The 22035-nt window shown below is 40.4% G+C and overlaps 1 protein-coding gene across 1 annotated transcript in view; it reads left to right on the top strand.

The window, feature by feature from the left end:
• Positions 1 to 22035, top strand: part of NKD1 (NKD inhibitor of Wnt signaling pathway 1) — a 108938-nt gene that overhangs the window by 63872 nt on the left and 23031 nt on the right. The window contains exon 4 of the mRNA XM_075161175.1: positions 6927 to 6984. Coding sequence (XP_075017276.1) covers positions 6927 to 6984 — 58 coding nt within the window. The remainder of the gene's footprint in view (positions 1 to 6926; positions 6985 to 22035) is intronic.

Below are 22035 nucleotides of genomic sequence, written 5' to 3'. Positions count from 1 at the left end.
TTCTTAACAACTCTACCTGCTGCGATTATATTATGAAGAAATTTTATCTGAGAGAAGCTTTCATGCATGGTAGAGGAAGTAAAACCCATGTGTAATGGATCACAGAGCACCAGGTTCTTATTTCAGAGAAAGAAAACATTATAGAAGTAGAGCTTGCTGCTTCTGCTTAACCAACTGCATTATTGCAGTTGCAATGTATATTTTAATGTTCGTCTAAAAGTTAAAATCACCTTGACTTCTTCTCCAAGTGTGAGCTGCTTTACACATTCTTTACAGACAGTTGAATACTGGTGAGTTATCTTTATTATTAAATTATAAGGAATGGCAAACTCAAAAAGAAAAAGTAAAACCTCATGGTTGCGGAGGGAAAGGTAAAATATGCTGTAGGAGAAACAATATTAGCCTTAAACCAGGCATAAATGTGTATTGCTCTATAGTGTTTTTCTATATGGTACATGCTTTAATTCTTAATTTTATTTGCTTGGTTTCAATTTTCATTATAGTGAGACTTGGAATATATACTTTATCTGTGTAAGGCCCTAGGTATATAGATTACTTATGAACAGGGAAGAAAAGGAAGCTCTTGTCCTAAATAGGACACTGTAATACAGAAGCATATGGTTTATTTGAAAAGGCTTATGAGGGGGATCTTCAAGCATTTTTGAAAGAGAATATTAATATGAAGGCTTCACTTCCAAATGCGGAGAGAGCCAAATGCATGCCCAAAACACATTCTTATCTTTTGCCTGTAAGTAGCGATCACACAAAATTGTGCGCACAAACGTCCACTTTTATGTATATTTGACTGCATGGGTTTGAATGCAGGGAAGCTGCTAATCTAGCAAAATATCATCTCCAAGTATGTCTGACTACAAGCAGTTTAATTTTTTATTTGTTTATTTAATTAATTTTTGAGTTTTAAGCCTGGCTGTAAAGCTGTATTTGTAAAGAATAATCATCTCAGATAACTGAATATCTACTTTCATCTGCATTATCCTAAAATAAATGATACCATTTTTTGAGGTGTGAATAGGTTTCCTAGTAGTAAAGACTAGGCTTGAGTTGATCGTAGTTACACATGGCTGTATTTCTAGTCCATGGGAAATTTCAGATACCCAAAGAGGAACTAGGTTCCTCCCATCAACTGTTTTTCGAAAAAGTCTTTTACCTCTTTCTCTTCAAGTCTAGACAAGATTAAAAATAAAGTAAAACAATAATAATGACTGCTTTGGGATTCGGATGGGTTTCCTGAAGCATCTTCAAGAGACTAGGTTTTCAAAATCTGCTAAGGACTTGCTATATGAAAATCAGACTGATTTTGGAAACTTGTTTCCTGCAAGTGAGACTGAAGCGTTCAGAATAGCCACTCAGCAGTTGACAGAGCCCGCAGTCGTTTGGGTGAAAGGCCAAAGGGCATCCTCATTCTCTTGGACCTCTATTGCTTGGGATTGTTTTTTGTCTACATCAAGAACGGAAGTTTGTGCATAGGTGACACAGCATTGTTGTTGGCAGCTATTTTAAAACCATTATAAAATCCACTCCAGAAGCTGTTAGAGTTACCACATATCTTGTCCCTTGCAGTCCTGTTGTGAAACACGTTTCTTCAACTTTGCTCTTTCCAAAAGTACTGGAACTTTATTGCATCAATATAAGAATAAAGAGAGAGAGAAAAAAATCTGTTTCAGTCAGATGGTTAAAAATAGCGAGGAAAGTTTTCTTGACAATTTGTCATTCTTCATGTGTTTTACTCGGGGAAAGTGGTGAATATGATACCTTGATAAGAACTTCACTAAAACAGGAAATGTGTGCATATTTTCTTTCAAAATATGGAAAATTGAGTATCTAAAGGCTAAATCAAAGGATTTTAATGAGATATTTGAAGGAGGAAAGGTAAAGCAACTTGTTTCTACTTGAGAGGAGCAACACCTTTTAGAAAAATGTTAATTAACACAGTATTGACTGTGATGTAATACAGGGAGTAGGGGGGTCTAAACTTTAAAAATGTGCTTCTTATCATGATAACCTACCTAAATCAAAGGTTTCCTTTGATATATCTAATACATCTATGGATGTAGCTGTCTGTACTTACACCAAAAGCAAAACTGTATTTAACACCATGTTAGTCCAAATGTGGGTTGCTAAAATACACGCTGTTTGCATTCTGTAGCTTTGGCTCTTACGTGCTGGCTGCTGGGTGTCGTGGGGAGCGGCATGAAAAGGCAGAGCCAGGACGGGTAGAAAGAGTCATACCAAGATGACCAAGATTAAAGGAATCGGTGGGCATAGGGGCTGGGAGGTAGGGCTAGGAGATGTGTAGAGCCTGGAAAGTGAAGACAAGGAGAATGTAGAAGCAGAAAGGGAGCCAGCAAAGGCATTGGAGGAATAAAGCTATGTAGGCAGAACGAAGATTTGGATTGCAGCGTTTTCAGATAGCTCGTGAAGAGGAAGTCAATAGCTGGAAGCCCCAGAGTGAGTGCCTGGCCTTTAGTCTCCAGCGACTTGTATCAGTAAGAAAACTGCACAGGGTGGTTAGGGCTGAGGTTGGGGTTAAAAAAATAAAATTCCCAGCGAGTTAGAATTCATCGGAGTCTGATTGCACGGCAAAGGTGGGAAGTGAGTGACGATTGCCTGACTTGTAACCAGCTGAATAGAAGCCCTGGGGTGTGGGAGCTTTTAAAGATTGTTTTTCTTCCTCGTGTATGTATATACTCAGCAGCATTTCTGAGGGAGTTGCACTAATTAACTCTTCTCTCCACCCCCACTCTCTTAAATCTGAGCTGAGTACAGCAGCATCTATCAGAAAGGGATATATGGGACACCATATACCATATATCTTTTCTACCCAGGCCAGGCAGCCAGCTGTTCAGAGTTTTGAAGCAGATGTTTGAGCCTGAATCTTAGTCATTCTGCGTGATTTGTGTTGGTAGCTAACGGAGGCCAACTTATTTATCTGGGAAACTCCAGTGAGGTAGAGACACTTACTCTAGATGAGTTCCTGTTTAGCAACCTATAGAAATGGCATGCTGGAATAATCCTTCTACGTAAATGTTTCTTTTCTTTATTCTTTCAAGTGCTCGCTGACCTCATTTATATAGTATTTCACAGGGTACATCTGGTTTTGGTTGTTTCATGACTCAGTGTTCCAGTCTGAAAATGCAGCGCTGTGATTTAAAACATCGTGTCAGGACAGTGATATACAGCTACCTATGACCTAAATGTTGTTGCTTTTGCTCTCTCAGGCACCGCTCCTGCCGCGGGCCGGGCTCCTGCAGCTGTGCGGGGCACGGGGAGGCCCACGCTGCGGAGCCTGGCCAAAGGCAGAGCCGCTGCTGGTCTTTTCATCCCCTCAAGCCTGTGTTTCCTTTGTGCTCGAACACGCTTCTCCCCAGTGTCAAATATTCTTACCTGGCTATAGCATTTGCTTTCCACTAGAATTTCTTGAGCTGCAAGTTATGTTTTACACATTTACCCTTTTCTTTCGCTCTACTCCATTTTCTGACTAGAGCTAATGAGAAGGCCGAGCTTAACATTTGTCTGCGTTACATTTTTTTGGTTGATCATCTACTCTCAGAATTACCAGTTTCAAGGGAAGAGAGACAGAAGATTGCCTCTTCTTAGCTCCCCTCCACTGCGCTGTACTATGTTTCCTAATATCAGCTAATTTCCAACTGAGTGCTTTTTCACAGTGACTATATGAGATTTATGACGCATCGTCTACAATTTACTTGTATATTAATTGTATTTCACTATTGCTTGTGGTGTTTTCACTTCATCTCCTGCTTTTCTGCTTCTTTCTCTTTTCCAAAAGTACGTGAAACCCTCTCTGCTCCTGCATTTGAACTCCCTGTTTGGGACTCTGCATTTGGCTACCAGCATTTTATATCAGCATGGTGATAAACCAGGTGTCATGCTCTCATTTTGTGTTTGTGGGGCTGAGCCACCTGCTCAGAGTCAGAAAATGGACACTGGGGGTAGATGCGCTATTTTATTGACATTAAGGCAATTTTACAGGTTACTGGGAGAATACTCCATTATGCAGTACAAGCTGTGGTCAGAATTGTTTTCTCTGATGCTTGCTCAGCTTTTGTACTTTTCTGTTGAGTGTGAGTTTACACTGTCCAGAATCCTTTTCTCAAGCAGGTGCATTTTGGTATTTATCCAGCTTGTGACATCTGTCTCAATGGTGCTAAAAATACTCAGGTAACTCTCTTGTAGTTTTTTTGACAGAAGAGTTAATGATAAGAAGATGAATAATATAGTTTCTTTTTTTTCCCCTTCTTTTCTTTCCTGTAAAATCTTACAGTTGCCCACACCTTTCGCAGATACACATCTGTCTATCAAAGATAATACATGTCATAATCTTACACACACAGAGGAACACCTTTGAATGGGAGCTGAGGAATTCTGCTTAAATGTGTCACTAAAATCGTCAGACGATGCTCTCATCAGTTTCAGGACAGATTGTTAAGTTATGTGCTATTTAACAGTTATATTAGGGTTCAACATCATAAAAATACTTTTCTAGAATTTGGTAATTTATAATAATTTGGTTTAAGGCAGAAACACTTACTGGAAATTTGCTTGCATTAAGTTACTACTTTAACTTAACTAGGAGCTAGAGAAGGAGTGAAACTAGACTAGAATATAAAACATATTTACTTAAGACCCATGTAATGATTAAAAGTGAGAAAATAAGGAAGCTAGCTTAGTGCATATTACTGCTTCACTCTGCTGGTTTACACCTCTGTCTTCCACTCTTTTCCATTGAGTTACTTGATGGTGCATTTTACATCAACAAATGTATGCTCATTTTTAAGTGATATCTTTTGAAAAATCGTAAAAACTAATGACTTGTGGGTTTTGCAGAGGATGAGATTAATGACATCATTTTAACAGGCAACATTTGATACCCAGATGCCCTGCTTGCTTTGCTAAAATTTTAAGAGATGAAGGCTACCGGCTAGATAGTATTCTCCTCAGAGGTACATCATAAATAAGATCATTGCATATTTGCTGATCAAGTTAACAGAAAATACTTTTTTTTCCCAAGAAAGCAGGAGGGAGCAGGAATTCTGAGTTTAGTAAAAAAAAAAACAAAACAACCCTAACAAAACAGTTATTAAATATTTAGCATTTTGAGAGAGAGCAGAGGTGCCATATATGCCTATGTAGTCACTTCTATGTATCTCATTATCTATGAGAGCAGTCAGAGATGTGCTCTCAGCTTCACGGAAAACGATGACATGGGGGAATTTGATCAAACAAAAGTATACTAACTTCTACAAGGCCTTGGAAAGACCATCTTCTTGCAGAAATATGATAAGTTATGCCAACATTTAATGGCTGCTTCTCATTCACTATCCATTTCTTCCATAATTTTTAAGGTAATGATTGATATTAATCAGCACATGCTCAAAAAAGAGACCTTTTTCCTTGAGAGACCTCAAGGAAACAAAATAGTTTTTGTGATTTGCTTCTTGGAAAGCTAAATCCAGAATGACAGCTTTTATAGCAACATTGTACTGTGCAGAATCCTAGCATTCTGGGCCAGGTTGCCAGCACTTCTCAGAGCCATTTGGCCCGTGAGTTCTAGCTCATGAACAGAACAATATTTTCAGGGTCTCTGGGCTAGCTATCTAGTACTGTTTGTGAAATCTAATTTTTAAAATGCTGTTGCAGAAATTGATACTGAAGAATTCCTAAGATATGCTTTTGTGGCGTAATTACTTTCTGATCACTGATCTCAAAGAATAACATTTGGGCATGTGGAAGGCCGAAAAGAACCTCTGTCAGCTTTTTCAAGAAGAAGAGGTGAACTGCTTTTATCATGATAAAATTGCTTAACAATAGAGCTAATGAATACAACCAGACATTAATTTTCACAGGGTATTCCCTTATTCTTATCTTGTGCAAAAAGCTCCGTACTGTCAAATTCCGGTTCACAGGTTGATGCTGAGAATGCTGGGTCTGTGTTCTCGGTATGTTTTTGCGGGTGAAGTTAAAATGGCCATGAGTTCAGCATACCAGCTTTTTAGGAGCATATCCTTCTTTATCACCATAACTATTTATCAGTGGCAGAGAGTGGTTGTGGAGAATCTAGGAAGCCAGACTATAATGTAAGGTCAGTGACGTTATGGTGATGCTAGAGTCTTCGGAATGAATGGGAGAAGGCAAAGCATGAGGATAGCTGTCATTGCTCAGCTGGAGTGGGGGGATGGAGCTGGAAGGGTCGCTAATAAGAGAGTAAGAGTGCTCTTCAGGGTCTTTGTAAGTGGGATTAGCTCCAAATCCCACTGATGCCTTTTATTACTACTTCAGCACCATTAGAGAAATGTTTTTTGGGTCTGAGATAAGATCATCTGCATATCTATGGCATCTGCTTCTGTATTGCTCTAGACATACTGGGGCTGACAAAATTTCATTAATTTTGGGACTGGAGGATCAGGCAGCTCTTCAGAGTCTGATAACTGCTTTTCTTGGGTGACCTCTGGCATATGAAAGTTTTCTGTTTGTTGGTGGAACCAAGTGATAACATTCCTCTGTGGGTAGGGAAGGGCTTATTTCTCCTTTATCATTTCCGTTTGGAGGTTTTTTATCTTGCTTGATTGACAGAACGTTGAAATGCTAAATTAATATTAATATCTACTTTGTGAAAGGATTTGAATATGAACACTTTTTTTTTTCTCCTGTACAATCTATTAATCTCCATTAAATTTTTGTTGTAAAGTATGTCCAGAGCATTGTAAAATAGCACCAAATGCAATGATTACCACTAATAAAGTGATTGACTTCTTTCCTGGAAAACAACTTCTGTGCTTTCATTAGTGTTTTTAATTAATCCTGGCAATGATAAATACATAGTCTTAGCACCTAAATGCTTTGTATATAGTATATTTGTCATTAATTTTTTTTTTTTTTTTAAACAGGATTTATCTGGGGAAGGCTACAGAGACACTATTGGTGATGAACACTTTCATCTAGAAGGTATTTAAAGAACAAAATTTCTTGGTTAATATTAAGGGATATTGGAGTAAATCAATGAACAAGTCAGTGTGAGAATGCATACATGAGAGTGCAGTTCTTGATCTGCTGATGTTTTGCCTGGCAAAACTGTTAAGATGGGAATAGGGTATTATTTCTGTATCTCCTACCACTGTCCTCCTAGTATAGAAAAAAGTCTCCCAGTTGTGTCATAGGGACCAAGTGTTTTAATTGAAGGTCTCACAATTTTTTCCCAGGTACTTCTCTTGGCATTGGTAGCAGTAGTGAATATCACTGTCCCCAGCAGAGGTGGTAAAAGTGATCACTGAAAATGTTAGCATTGGGTTTTGTGATACACTGCACACCCTTCTGTGTTACACAAACCAGACTTAGAAATTCCTGCATTAGTTTCTAATAAAGACCAGAGACTCTCTTGAATATGAACGGCATCATTATTGCCTCAGAAAGCATCTTCTTTCATCTCATCTCATCTCTTCCTCTGTGATCAGGCCTCTCCTCGCAGTGGAGATGGAATCATTGTTGTGGTGGGAAGGGCCCTTGGGGACCTTGGGTATGGACACTGTATTCTGTGTGCCAGAGAAGACATCTGAGGTGCCTTGAACTTCAGTTGGGCAAGTGGGGGTTGATGAACAGAAGAGATTAATTTGAGGACATTGTTGCTCATTCTTTTAAAAAAACAAGGAAATGACACTTCAGAAACTCTCTGGGAAACTCTTCAGTATAACAAGTGTTGCATGGGCTGTGTGCTAGATTTATATTATAGGCTAGTGGGAACAATACGCCCAACTTATTTAGAGCAATGAACCGTGTCAAGCTTAACTTGGAAATTTCTGTCCTTTTATAATCCAGTCATTTGTTTCTGGTGGTAGAGCCTTCTGTCTAAACAGAACTTGAAGGATTCTCTATGTTAAGAATGTCTGTCTTCCAGCTCCTTACCTGTGAAATGTGTTAATATACTGTGTTTCTTGGATCCCATGTTTCTGTCATGTCTGTAGTTTACAAAGAATGTTCCCTTGTATGTGCCTGCAACGTAGGAGCTGAATTTCAGCTGGTGCTTGTAAGCTACTGTTAAACACAAAAGCAAGATATACTTGCCACGATGGAGTCCGTGTTTGTTAGAAGTGTTTCTGTATTTAACTTCAGCACAGTTTTCCTTTCTGCTCATAGTAGGACATACATCTAATAAAGGGTGGCTTTTTAATTTTCAGAATTATAGGAGTATCTACTTAACACAGGATATTAAATGTCAGTGAGGTGAATAATATCATTTTTCTGTGTCTCATTCTACCTTTCCTTGCCTCTAATTATTTCTTACTTTGCTGTGTAGAATTGTCTTGCATAGCAAACATAATATCCAATATATAATATTTCCAAACTAGTCAGCAGCAGGATTGTTTTTATTAGAGTGTAAAACCTTTTAGGCTACTGTAATTTCAGTCTTTCGGCAGTTTTACATTATTACTTCTGATGCGTCTCATTTCTTATGAAGTAGCTGAGTAGCGAAGACAAGATTTAGATACCAGCAGGTGATCCTTTCTTTGTGTGCTGGGGAAGAGCTGTTCTGTGGCGTCCTTCCAGTTGGGAGGCAGGTAGCTGTTCCCACCCAGTGCTCAGGCAAACATGTGCGGATTGCCAAGGCTTGGTCCTCGTCCCTTTGGCTCTCAGATCTCCAGGCTATACTTTCCATGCTGGGGACAGTGTTAGCCACTTCCCTCTTGAATGGGATATTGAAAATCTTATAATTAATAAGATGATACTAGAAGCATTGTGTTAAAGCAGGATGCTTTCACCCTTTTTGTATAATTTCATACTTTTTACTGGCATAATATTTTTGGATGATTGTGATAGTACTAGCATAAAATTGTGGTATTAGCATAAAGTGAAGCTGAAACATCATTTGAGACCTTTGCTAGGGCACAGCTTGAATTCTGTGTGGCTTGGGTACAAGATGACCACTGTCGTAGCTCTTTTCTGCATAGAAATGTTTTTTGTGTGAAAATGTAATTAATATTCTAGAAAGTTTATTAATCTTTCCATCTAAAATAGTTGTTCTGCCTTTATTTTGCTGCCTCACAATCTTTACATATGTACTGGTGCAACACATATATATTGCATGATTATACATTCATATGTCATAAGATAACATCAACATCACTGATAACTAGTTTCAGAGACAGGGAGCTGTTAGACACTGAAGCATGGTTGGGTGGGCTAAGCTCACAAAGGACATGAATAGCAAAACAAAGACTTGAACCCAGCTCTACCAAGTACCAGGCAAGTGTCTAATCAATGAACTATATTCTGTCTTCATAAATACAGGGTAGGGATGGAAAAAAATGAAGAAGAAACATTTCTCAGATTTGCAAAAAAGCATAGCAGGTGCCACAGTTCTTCTGGGTTAGGGGAAAGTTATAGCCTTCACACTCAGAGTCTTTATTGGAGAATAAATCTGAGTTCTTTAGAAGACTCTCACTGAAAAGACAAAGTGGCAATAAGAGAAATAATTGAATTCCTTATTTTGTTTTACATAGCCAAGTTCATTATCTTTTTTTTTTTCCCTCCCTCTCGTTTTTTCCCTCCCTTAGCTGTCTGAGCAGTACAGATAAAAAGAACTCTCTTTGCTGGATTTAACTTTTGTGTTGTTATGTAAAGCTTGATCAAATCCTTTCGTCTTAACAGACTTAACTGGCCAACAGCAAAAGGCTCGGGATTCTGGGATTAAGATTGTATTTGGTAAGAGGACTGGTGCATTAGTGCTTTCTTTTGAACTATAGAAAGAACAAAGTAAACATCAAAAGCATTAAGCCATGAGAGCGGATTGTTGACTCAATGTTGCTGCATGACAAGAGGTTAGAACTCAATAGTGGTGACTGTTTACTGAGTGCTGTGCAGAAAGAAACAGTTTGACCACTATTGTCTATTATATCCAGCACCTGCCTTTGATTTTGCTGCTGGACAAGTCACTAAATTGAAATTTTTGGATTTTCTTTTACATGGTCAGTGATTTCCTTAGATAAGAGACATCAATGGAAACCTCAGTCTCTTCTTATATTACTCTTACTCTGTTTCCCTTCTTCCTCTTTCATTAAAAACTTGACAATTGGGCATGCTGGATACAGGTTCTGTAGAGGATTCATTTGCAACTTTCATTCAAAGTTTAGCAGTGCTTCCCCACTGCATTTCAGACACTTCCACTTGCCAAACTTAGAGTACTTGTGCAATCTGCTGTGGCTGTGTATGAACTCCTTGTGCTTGAACTTTCTTGTCCAGCAGTTTCTGCACAGGAAGCATGTGCTTTATCACTCTTCATGTCTAGGATAAAAAGCTTGCATTTTCTCTTCCTTGTCCCTAGATAGAATAGTAGGTCGCAAGAACTGAATGACTGGAGCTGGCTCTGGAAGAAGTCACAAAAACTAGCACAGACATTGGGAGGTATTTTTCATTTCATTTCAGTGGAGAAGCTAAAATGGCAGGCAGGAATTGAATGTAGCATCAAACAGTAAGTCACTCTTCCATCATGGAGACATGCAGGTGGCTCAGAAAGATATGTGCTATTAGTGTGTTCAGTAATGACATCCAAGTTCTCTCTCTGCTCTTCAAGATGTAAGTAAGCTTTTTAATGACTCATTCAAGAGACTTGCTCTGTTTTCCAGAACTTTTTTCACCTCCTTTCCCTAGACCTTTTGGGAAATTTTCACAGCTAAAGCCTGTAGACTAGGAGAGCTTTCTTATCTTGACCACTCCATGTCTTTATGAAGTGAACTGGGGTTCCTCCATCTTATCACGTGAACATTTAGAAGCTTTTCAGAGTGGCCTGTTTTCTCCCTGCTTATGACATCTGAACCAGAAGCAGGAAAATTTCCCTCTGACACAGACTGTGAAAAAGAAGCAATTTCCTACTGGTCTCAATACAAGCTCTTTAGAGCCCAGCAAGATATAGCTATCAGTCTACTTCAGCTGCCTTTTGGAGTTTAAGGTGAAGTCCTTAAGCTCAGAAGACACCTAACTTATCACCCCAATTAGTTGTGTGATAACGTGATTTCTCATGTCACTGTTGTCCTGGAAAGTATGACTTAAGTGTTTCTACCAACCAGAAACCTTGCATCTCTGTGAGATCAATCTAGTCCTGTACCTGTCAGAGGAGCTGCCTCTTATGCTGATAGCAATCTGTTCCCTGTTTCATTCCCCTGTTTCATCAGCCGAGGGTGATGTCTTGAATATTACTCTCTCAACAGAAGACTGGAGAAGATCTAAGCCTTCCTGGTGCCTTATCTGAACGTGATATCCAAAGTCCTGCTGAAAGTAGTGACAGAGCTTGACCTGAATCAACAAACCTATTTTTTGATATGTTTCCCAAACCAGATGTATCCAAATCCCTAGATGTAAGGACAAAATTATTCAGGTCATCTTTTTGCCCACAAATACTAGAGAGCCCTCCAGCAGAGTTCAAAGCACATGTTGTTGCTGAAAAAAAAATCTATCATATCTGTAAAAGAGCTACTTGTAGCACTTTTCACACATTTACAATACATTATGGAATTTCTAAACCTTCAAGTAAGGCATGCTGTATTCAGCAAAGCAGAGAAATAATTCATTATATTCTTAATAATATTATATGTTTTTCAAGACGTTACTAGTATGTCCAGTCAGTCCTTCATCTCTTGTCCTTCGTCCAGCGTCCAGGGAATCTGTGGTCAAGTGGGAGCTGAGGCATGTTTAACAGAGTTCCACCACGAAGAGCTGTGTTGTTATTTTTGGCTTTAATAAGAACTGATAAGCAAACAAGGAACCAATAGTAAATGATGAACTAGTGGTTTAAGACTGCTGATCTTATGCCCAATGCTGCCAACCATCTTGGTCCCCACACAGCTGCACATGCTTCCCCCCCCACCACACGCACCCCAGAAACCCAGTGAAGAGAGCACGTTGGCTTCCACGCGAGCACCGAGTGCTGCCGAGGTGCCCGTGCTTACCCCGGGCCTGGGGTGGAGCATGCCTCCCCCACAGCACCCTGCAGCAAGGCTGCTCTCATGCATTGCAGGATAATTCCCTCTCCTCTGTCTCTCCATTCAGGAAAAATTCAGTGAAGACTTTAGTTCCTGGACTTGTTTCTGAAAGTGGTAATCGGAAGAGTATCATCTGTTGAGTTGTCAGGTCAGAGGAAGGGTGGCAAGGTATGGTACTTGGGCCCAAATTGTTTATAAACTTGTCAGCAAAGGAAAACTTGAACAAGCATTTTAACTAGTTTTAGCTGACCTTCTATTTGCCTGTGAGACACTTTTCACCATACTCTGATAATCTCTTAGCTGTAATAAATTAATGTATTGTGCTAGGCTGAGCTATGAATGGGTAATAAAAGGCAGTTATTTCAAACTGCATGCTCCTTTCTAGTTAATGCCTTCAATTATGATGGTTATTTCATTTATTTTCTAAAGCTTAAATAATTTTCTATGTGTTATGTACATGAAATTCTGGTGTATTTATAGAAAAGACATCGATTGCATCTTGCACACAGGCAAAGTTGCTTTATCTCAGCACCGTTGTTGTTACCTTCCTAGTACTATTGATGCAGGCGTGGTGCTTTGCAGAAAATGAAGGTCCCTTATCTGTCATGTTCTTAAACCAAATACCTATTCATCACTGACACTGCAAACAGAGTGCTAATAATTCTACCTTAAAAGTGCTCTTGTGGTCAGCCTTCTGGGATGTTATATGGGAACTCTGTGTTTTAATGACTTGTTGCTAATCCTACGCACTTACCATAGATTTGCTATGCATGAGTATACGCCATGTGATCACCTTTTTTTCGGCTGTCAAGAGGTTTCTGCTATACCCTTTCCTGCTACTCAATATGGCATGAAACAACTCTGAAAAACGTCTTCAGCTTCAGGGTGACCCACCGGCACCAGCCACCATTATCTGACAAACAGCTAGTCCCTGCCTAGGCTGGAAGCTGATAAGCTGGTTGCTGTGGATTGGAAGGAGTACCAAAGAACATGGAGGGGGGGAAAGCAGTGCAGGGTGCCAAGAGAAAACTGCTTAGTTTGGCAGTTAGAATAAAAGTCACCAAAGAACATGAGACTGGTAGGATTAGCAGAAGTTTTCCTGTGGTCATACACAGATCCAGGAAATTATAAGAAGCAGGTAGGCTGTTTGCCATGAGTGGGAGGAAAATCTTACGGCATAAGGCACTTTAAAAAAAAAAAAAAAATTAAAAAAAAAATAAAATTGTACAAGTGTTTCTTAACATTAGCTGTTCCAATTGAGAGGGGTTGGTACTTGGATCAGAAGCTTTTACTTTCAGAGCTGCTGTTTCAAGTGCAGCCAGGTAGTAGTGATGAAAGACTGTTGCCATCCAATGGCTGTCCATGGCCTGTGTGTAATGAGTTAGTGGTCTCCAGGTGTTTCCAAATGGACCTTTGCAGTGTCTAACAGCTCCCACCCATGTTGGCAAGCGGAGCACAGAAAGGCAGTGAAAAGTGGGCTGTTATGTCACCTCGGAGGGTGAGCTTTCCTCCTCGCACTGAGCCGCTGCTGTGCGGAGGGTATGTGCTCTGCTGCCCGTGCCGTGCTTGTTCCCTGCATGTAGGGTATCGCTCTCTTTAGCTGACAACCCACCAACTCCTGCGGGTGCTGCCTAAGATTTTGATAGATGATGTGTTTTGTCTACGGTTTGAGAGTTTTGTTCTGGGTTATTAATCCTCTGCATTAGACTGGGAAGATCATACCTGCTGCAAGTAATAGTTTCACATTGGTCTTTGTATTCAGATCATTCTACACTGTTGGATAGTTGTTATCCCTGAACACAAGCAAGTTGCATGTTTGGTTCAGGGACACAATAGCAAAGCTGCGAACAGAGCCTGGGATTTCCTGTATCCATGTCTGTCCCTTACAGTATGACAGAGAGAGGGTTTCCAAGTATAGTACACAAGAAAAGCTTCCAGACTTACAAAGGGTCTCTATTCTTTATGGTGGCTGAAGAAAGCAAAATGTTAATTTAATTGTGTGTAATGTATAAAAAATATTTCAGCAGAAAACTGAGGTAATGAAAAGGGAAGTGAACAAGCACCTCAGAAAAGCAAAGCGTTGATCCTCCTTCTGAACACCTTAAACGTGGAAAGCTTTAATATTATATGCATGCTTGGTATTTATAACAATATTGGTTTTCCATACTCTTTCCTTCTGCCGAAGACGGGCAACTTTTCCTTCTTTCACAGAAAAGCTAATCCTCTTTCTGAGTAGTCATTAAAAAAAGAATCAATTAACAATAAGAATATTCGTTTACTCTCAGCTCTGGGGTAGTCGTGAACTAGTTTGCTAGGAGGCAAAAAGTCACTTGTGGATATAGCTGTTGAAAACCTATGTCTACAAATCTCTCAAGCTGCTTCTCTTGTAGCATGTAAGAGGCAGACAATCAGGGTGCATGTGGGAAGCAGGGCAATCAAAGGGCAAAAGTACATAGCTTAGGGAGATCTCATCAAAGGGAGGAGGGCTCTTGCGTTTGCCCTCCACATGCTGAAGGTGAGCGAAGCATCACAGCGGCGCTTAGGCAGCAGACCATGCACCCGACTGGTTGCTCACACCAGTGAGCGAAGCCTGAGGGAGACTGCTGTGTAGCAGGACTGAGATAGGGGTGAGAAATGGGTGCCGGTGACACCATGCTCATGCTCTGTGCATGAGGTTTGAAAGGGCTGGGCCTCAGTAATCAGGACTCACCAAATCGGTCTTGGTCATCGTTGTTTCCCTTGGGCTGTCAACGTTGTGATTCAGAGGAGGAAGGAACTGTAGCGTGTGTAGGCATATCTGGGTGAGCTGTTCATCTAGCTTAGGCTGGGTAACGATCCCGCTGAGCGCACAGGAATGCAGGCCGGTGTACAGCTCTGCACGAGCTGCCCACCGCATGGGTACACTTGTCAAACCCCTCGCACCACCCAGGGGTGGCTGGGTTACAGCTAGCCACGTCCGTCTGCATGTCCTGCTCTCCTGCCTCTGCAGTGCTGACTAATCTGGGAGGCAGGGTCTACCATCAGATATACTTTGGCAAACTGGTGGACTCGGGTGTATCTGTGAGAGACAGCTGATCCAGTGTGTATGGTACAGAGATAAAGCTGCATTACTGTACGTGTGCAGTAGTATAAAAATGTACTTGAACTTTGCTCCAGGACATCCACCACCAAGAACAAAGAATGAAATATGGGAACAAGTCAGGAGTTTGAAAACAATCTCTCTGGAAACATGATGAATACCAGTGGTTTCATTTATCCTACTTGAAGAACAAAGGTCCTTTTCTACTTTTAATTTCCCAGCAACGATTATTACCAGTTATTTTTCTTGTAGCTTTGACCACAGTTCGTGGAGGTTTTATTAAACATGTTTTTGAAAAGTGAGTCAAAATGCCATTCTTCTCTGACTCTCTTGTGACTCTCTCTTTTTTTTTCACCCATGTGAAACTAGAGCATATTTCCAGGCAAAGATTTAGGGCCAGATAATACTCTCATGCTGGTGTTCATGGAATTATTCCAGTTTTGAGCTCTTGTAATTGAAAGAAGTTTTGGCCCTTGCTATTTCAGAAGACAATATATTTGTTTCACATCCCTTGCCTTTACATGAAACATGACATACATTTTTAGAAACCTTGAATACTGCATTTAATAGTCAATATGTTCTGCTGCAGCTCCTGAATATTCCTAAAGTTGCCAGTTTTCTTGTGTTTGACTTGACCTTGACACAGCCAGGCAACTGAGTTTCAGAGTGCTCCCTTTGCTGGGTTTTTGGCAGCTTTCTGCAATAGGCTTTTGTTTAGATCCCATGCGCATGCTCCTGTAAGGCCCTTCTCTCCTGCCCGTAGGGATTTCATATCCCAGTGTGTCTCATCTGAGGATGCAGTTTTATGATAGGATTAAATAGTTCTTGCATTTCTGGGATCGAATTTAAGAGCCATCGTTTTATATAGACGGCTAGATAGATGTAAAGCTAGATAGATGCCCGAACCTTCGGGCTGGATAGTTTAGACACAACAACCTGTCATCCTGCTGAACCTTACAAATACACAAGCATGTACGTGCAGACTTACAGAGGCAATTTCAGTGAAAAGCATATTGCTTTTGCCAGTTGCTGTTCCAAATTCAAAGTGTGTATCAGTCAGGGTGCTTTTGTGTGCTTCAACTCCACTTCTGCTGCAGTAGCTACAGAAACCCAAAGTTTTACCTCACCAGGCAGAACAAGTGCCCTTTGTTACCTAGACAGATTACAGCTTTTTCTAAAGTCTGCTCTTCATAAAAGCCCAGCTTGAACAGTGGAAATTCTGACTTGCCTCAGATACTGAGGAGACTTTTATAGTTTCAAGTAGCTCGAGGGTTATATTTTAAAAGTTGAATTTCATCACATGTTTCAAGTTTGGTGGAAAAAAAAAAAGGCATGATATTTTTAGCAGAAAAAAGTCCCCCCCACACCTTTTTTCTTAACAGATGTTTCATCTCAATCATATCCAAACCTCAAAGCACAAGTAGCAGTCAACCTTATTCTCCTGTGGAGAAAAAGATAAAATGTCATTTGTTTGGAAGAAGGTTTTTTTTGTAACCACAACTAGTTTGTGAGTAAAAGCAAATAATAAATGCAGCACTATGGGGTTGTGGAAATGAACCTGGAGCAACATTTCTGCTCTTGAAAGAGCTTGGAGTCCAGCTGCTCTTGTTAGGTGGAAAGTCCCAACCCCCAGCCTACCAAAAAAATAAAAATACCAGTAATCAGGTTTTTCTTACTTTATAAATCTGATCCAGCAATCCAGGTCCTTTCACCAGTAAAATGTGTCATACAAAGTGCCCAACTTTGTACCGAAAAGAACTTAAAACTGTAGAGGTAACAAAAAGTGAGGAAAGGAACAGTAGTTGTAAAACAAAATATCCAGAAGCAAAAGAGCTGCTACCCGAGGAGTTTTCTCAGGGCTCTGGAGGAGTGGAGAGCTTTGCTGTGCCTTGCAGCCGGGGCTGCGCGCAGGGCTCAGCGCCGGTGGGAGAGTGGCCGAGGGGAGCCGAGGCAGCCGTGAACTCTGGGTGCAAAAGATTTATTTAGGGGGGAGTTATGGTCCCTCTTAAGGATTTGGAGGCATGAAGCTAAAGTGTGGTGCTGCAGACCTTTTCTTTCGTTTTGTTATTTGAATGAGCCTTTACAGAGAGTGGAGCCATCCAGGTGTGGAAGGATATTCTTGGCAAATCGGTGTTAGAGGAAGATGCTCTATGCCTGGTGCAGGATCCTCGGGAGTTGCACTGAGCACCCACCCGCCTGCCCTGTCCCAGGCCACCGGAGCCCCTGCAGGGGCGGCTGCCCAGACCCCACTAGCAAGTAGTGATTGCTGCCCAGATTTCAAGATGCTACATTTGAATGAAAATTCACAATAACACTGTCTAGGAGGGTATTGCAGGGTTTTCCACCAAAGGGGTAACTCCAAGTGGGAAGCTGACTCTTGAGTTGCAAAACACATGGGCTCTCTAGAGCAATAGGAAGGGCTGGCTCCTCGCATAAGCCTGCTCCAAACCATCTCCTCTTCTGCATTTTGAGCCATACACAGTGGGCTTCCACCTCTGATTGTGATCTTTAGGCTGCGCTATAATTATTAATAGTGGTGAGCAGTTAGCTGTGTTTGCTCGATGGGAATAATTTCTTGTGATGAGATCCTGTGTGCTCTCTAGACTTTAAATAAGGTGGTGGGGTCAAGCCTTGATGAATTTTATTTCTCTGCATGTTTTGCAGTATGTGATGTATCACCTTAGTACCATTCCTCACCTATGTATAAATACGAAAAGGGAAAGAGATGTATGCTTGTGCGCGTGCACGTATATGCTGGACTATTAGTCACTATATTACTTTTCAGTTGTGTTGTGAATCAATTTCCATTCTCCCCCACCTCTCAGAGTAAGATGTAGGGCTCTGAGGATGGGAACGCTGAACCTGCCACTGTATATTAACTATGGGAGAGTTGTCAGATATGCAACTGATTCATCACAGCCAAAATAATGTTACAGTACAGATCCGCAACATTGCTCTCTATAAAAGGCTAGCTTTGTGAGGGTCAGAGCGACATTCTTCCTCATGGGAAGCAATCCTGATGAAATGAATCTTACAGTTCAGCTACCTTTAGAGGCCCCGTTATCATAGCAAAGATGGTGGAAACACGATTTTCCCATTGAACATCTAAGTTAGACGGGAGCGAGTTGATATCAACGCCTACATTATTAATAACATTACCTATTCAGCCTTCATATGAATAAAGGATTATGTAGTGGCTGTGTTTTTTTCTTCTTTTTCTTCCATTGTGAAACTCAGGGGAAAAAAATCCAAAGAGACAAAGAAAATTTAAGACAGAAAATCCTTGTGAACACGCATATCTGCAACTTACACTGAGAAGGGATTTTTAAAAAGCAAAATTATTACCAGATACTAACCAAAATCAGTGTATGGCCGCCTTCTTTAGAGAAGAGAGGTCTTTCTTCTTTTGCTTTAAGTTACAAATGATCAGTTGGTGTCCCCATTTGTCACTGTTCAGCAATGGAATTCAACACTTCGCAGGCCCATTCAGAGCTCCAGGGACACATAATGCTGTTAGAAAGTGGTAAGTGGTCCATAGACAGTGACAGTTTTCACTTAAGTCCTTACCCATGTTAAATGATACAGATAGTTATAGCAAATTGCATTCTGTTAATGTGGCTTTTGATATGCCCACTGATCAAACACAAATCTTGCTGCTACAGGTATCATCCTGAACTATTCTGACCAAAGCTTATGCAGATTCTCCCCCACGGCGTCCCGTCCCGTCCCCCCCTCCCGTTTTTGGTTGGTTTTTTTTTTTTAAAGATAGGGGAGGGGAGCGAGAAATGATCTTCTTTGATCTCCAATGAGGAAGAGAAAAAAAAGACTGTTCTGTTCAGGCTTTTGGCTAACACAACAAACAGTGTTTAAAATTTAACTTTGCTTAATTAATTAGTAATTCTGTTTAGTACTGTCTGATCTTCATCCAAAAGGTATTTTGAAGCTTGAGAACTGAACATCAAAGTGTATTGGGTGAAGATGGTCAAGTAAGGCATTTAATCTGGCAGTTGCTGTTGATGAAATACAGCCAGTTGGGGAACTAATTGGAAAAGGGAATCATAATCTGGCAAAATTCAACAAACTCCCTCCCTTCGGCAAACTCACTCCAGAGGGAGTGTGAGAAACGTAGGTTTAGTGTTTAAGCATGTATGAGTTACACCCTAGCTAGCAGAGAGAGACCGTATTGTCCTTTGTATCTGCATCTTTAGTACAAATCTTTTTTTGGTAAGGAGATAGTAAAAAATTTCCCCCCCCCCACCCAAGCCCAAAAAAAGACACCAGACCTAGACAGAAACCTGTGATTCTGTATCAAGGCTTGGAAATACTTCTACTTATATGTCAAATTATTGGGGTTGGTAAAAGGAATTGAAGCTTTAAGGGAGGTGGTGTTGCACAGACCTGTGAGTTTGACTACTTTTTATTCAAGAGAGAAAATGTTGTCTGAACATTTGAGTGAATTTCAGTTTAGCAATTCCCAAATGTCCTAGTGGTGACTTACCAGTTAGAATTATTATCTGATGCCTGAATGTTTAAAACATATTTTGGTTGTCTATTTTTGTTGGGGTTTTTTTGCAAGACATCACATGGTCTGAGTCACCACCCCTCTGTTCTGTGCCTGTCTCCCCCAGTCAGGTGCTGGCAGTAGGTCTTGTGACATCTTGAATCTTTTTTTTTTCCACTCCGTGGTGTGCAGTTGAACCTTTAATTTGTGTTGTGACCATCAACAGGAAACAGTGCCATAGAAGAAAATGACTTCTCTCTATATTTTCAGGCTGAGATACCCATCCCAGACTAGTACAAAGTACTACTAGTACAGCTCTTGCTAAATTGGTTTTGACTTGTCCCACTGGAGTTAAAATGGACAATAAATTTCCCCACAGTAAGTTTCAGAGAAGGCAGCTTGATCTTTGTTGTTTTGAAGGGTGTGTCTAATTCATCAGCTTCAGCTTTCAGCCAGAGAAAGTTGAATACACGCTTTTGGCACTGACCCAGGACGAGCCTGTTTTTCTATGCGCTTATTCTGGTGGCTATGGAACAGGAATGTTACTGCCTTGCTGGTCCTGTTCTGCCTATGTTCATTTGCTGCCAGAGAAGAGGACCTTTGCTCAAGCAAAGTTATGTCTCTGTTGGCGATGTATTTCAATCAACTTTGTGGAATAAAACTAAAATGTGTGCTTAATGGGGGTGATATTTCTTAATCCATGGCCTCCAGGAGAACTTAAAAGTGAAATCTGAATGTGAATGTAATTGTTAATTACAGGACTTCTCAATTTGGACTTTCGAACATAGTTGTTATTGCTCTGGTTATCGTGCAGTCAGCGAAGAATGTCAGTTATGTTTGTCAAACCTGATTTGCAATGAAAAAAATGTTGACAGAACCAGATAATTTAGACATCAGAGACTTCAGGAAAAACAACACAATTAATTCTCTTTCTATCCCTTTGGTCCTCATAGTCTCTGACTTTAAGTTTTGTTGCGTCTGCTAAATCTGTAAATTGGAAGTGAAACCCTTACCCTATTGACGTCAGTAGGAATTTTACTACTGAGCTCGGTTGGACCAGCTCTTTGACGCTCAATTCCACCAGTCAAATATTGCTACTGAAGTTTAATTTGAGCTGTTACAGAAGTGCTTATGACTTCACCTCCTTGTCTTGATATGTCTATACATTTTTTAATTTTCCTTTTATCCTACTCCCCCACAAGTCTCAGGTTCTAGTGTGTGGTTTGTTGTTTTTCCCCATGTACAGGTAATTCTGTCCCTTTCTTTCTGGTAGTAGTTTTAAAGAATTGCCGTGGAATCCAGTCTATCCAACTTCAGGGGAAGGCAAATAATATTTTGCTTCAAAGGGTTTGGTTTCCTGTATGCCAGATGCTGACTTTCATAGGTGGCATTTTTGTCAAGTTCTCCAATTTTACCTTTACTCTGCTTTCTCTCAAAAATTACACAGTAATGACCCTGATGTTAAGATAATAGTCACTGGTAATGTCCAGTCATAATTTATCACTGTGGAGTTGCATAGCTTCTCCCATAGTTCTGCTTACTGAGTTAAGGCCTTGTGATCCATCACATACCTTTTGGAAGGGCTGTCATCCCAAAGAGGCTCTGAAGTAGTTCATCTTCAGCCTGAGTCCTCCTAACTGCTGTGCAAATTTGGACTTGGTACCTGTAACTTAGACCTGAACGTTCATCAGAGTTGCATCCTTTTTTGTTTCTGGCCGCAAGATCCTCGTAACCCATCTGACTAAAATGCTCGGGACAGTTGAAAAACAGAGTGAAACTCCTTACTTTGAGAAGGAGGATCATTTGTTAAAGAGCACGGTGCTTTCCTTGAATGAGGCTTTGAGAAATCTGAAATGACAAGCCACCTGAGTGAGGGTGAAAGTTTAAACAGTCATTTTTCGACCTGACTGCAGCTGTATTTTGGCGCTCTGTTTTTTTCCCCCTTATTCTCAGAAGCAGGATGGAGGTGAGTGAAGAATAGTTTGGCTGCCTGAAGCTTAGTATTCTATGCTCATTCAATAGACGCAGCACAGCAATCAGTTTTACCTCATTTCTTGGATTTTTTGGTGATTCCTAAGGAGCAGTTGGAATTATTACCCCCTTATTTTCTTAGGAATGAATAAAACCCTGAAAAAAAGACTTAATTCTTCAGGGATGAGTCTTAATACCTTTAAACTGGTGTTCATTCTCTCCCTCTCTTCCTCCCCCACCTCAATTACGAGCAATTGGGTGGTAGTAATTAACAATCTTAGAGAGAAACATCTGCTAGTACACTTAAGCCAGTCAGTTTGTTTTTCATGAAAGAATGGTATTTCACAATTTTTCCAAGTTAATATTTTTCCTTTATTGTCTTTCCAATTTCAAATATTGTCCAGACGCATTTTTATAGTGTCTTAAGGTTATAGAAGCGAATACAAGACCATTAATAATGAACAAGAAAAGAGAAC

Source organism: Calonectris borealis, chromosome 12, assembly GCF_964195595.1.
Source record: "Calonectris borealis chromosome 12, bCalBor7.hap1.2, whole genome shotgun sequence".
Taxonomy (NCBI): Eukaryota; Metazoa; Chordata; class Aves; order Procellariiformes; family Procellariidae; genus Calonectris; species Calonectris borealis.
This window is presented reverse-complemented; position numbering and strand designations above follow the sequence as displayed.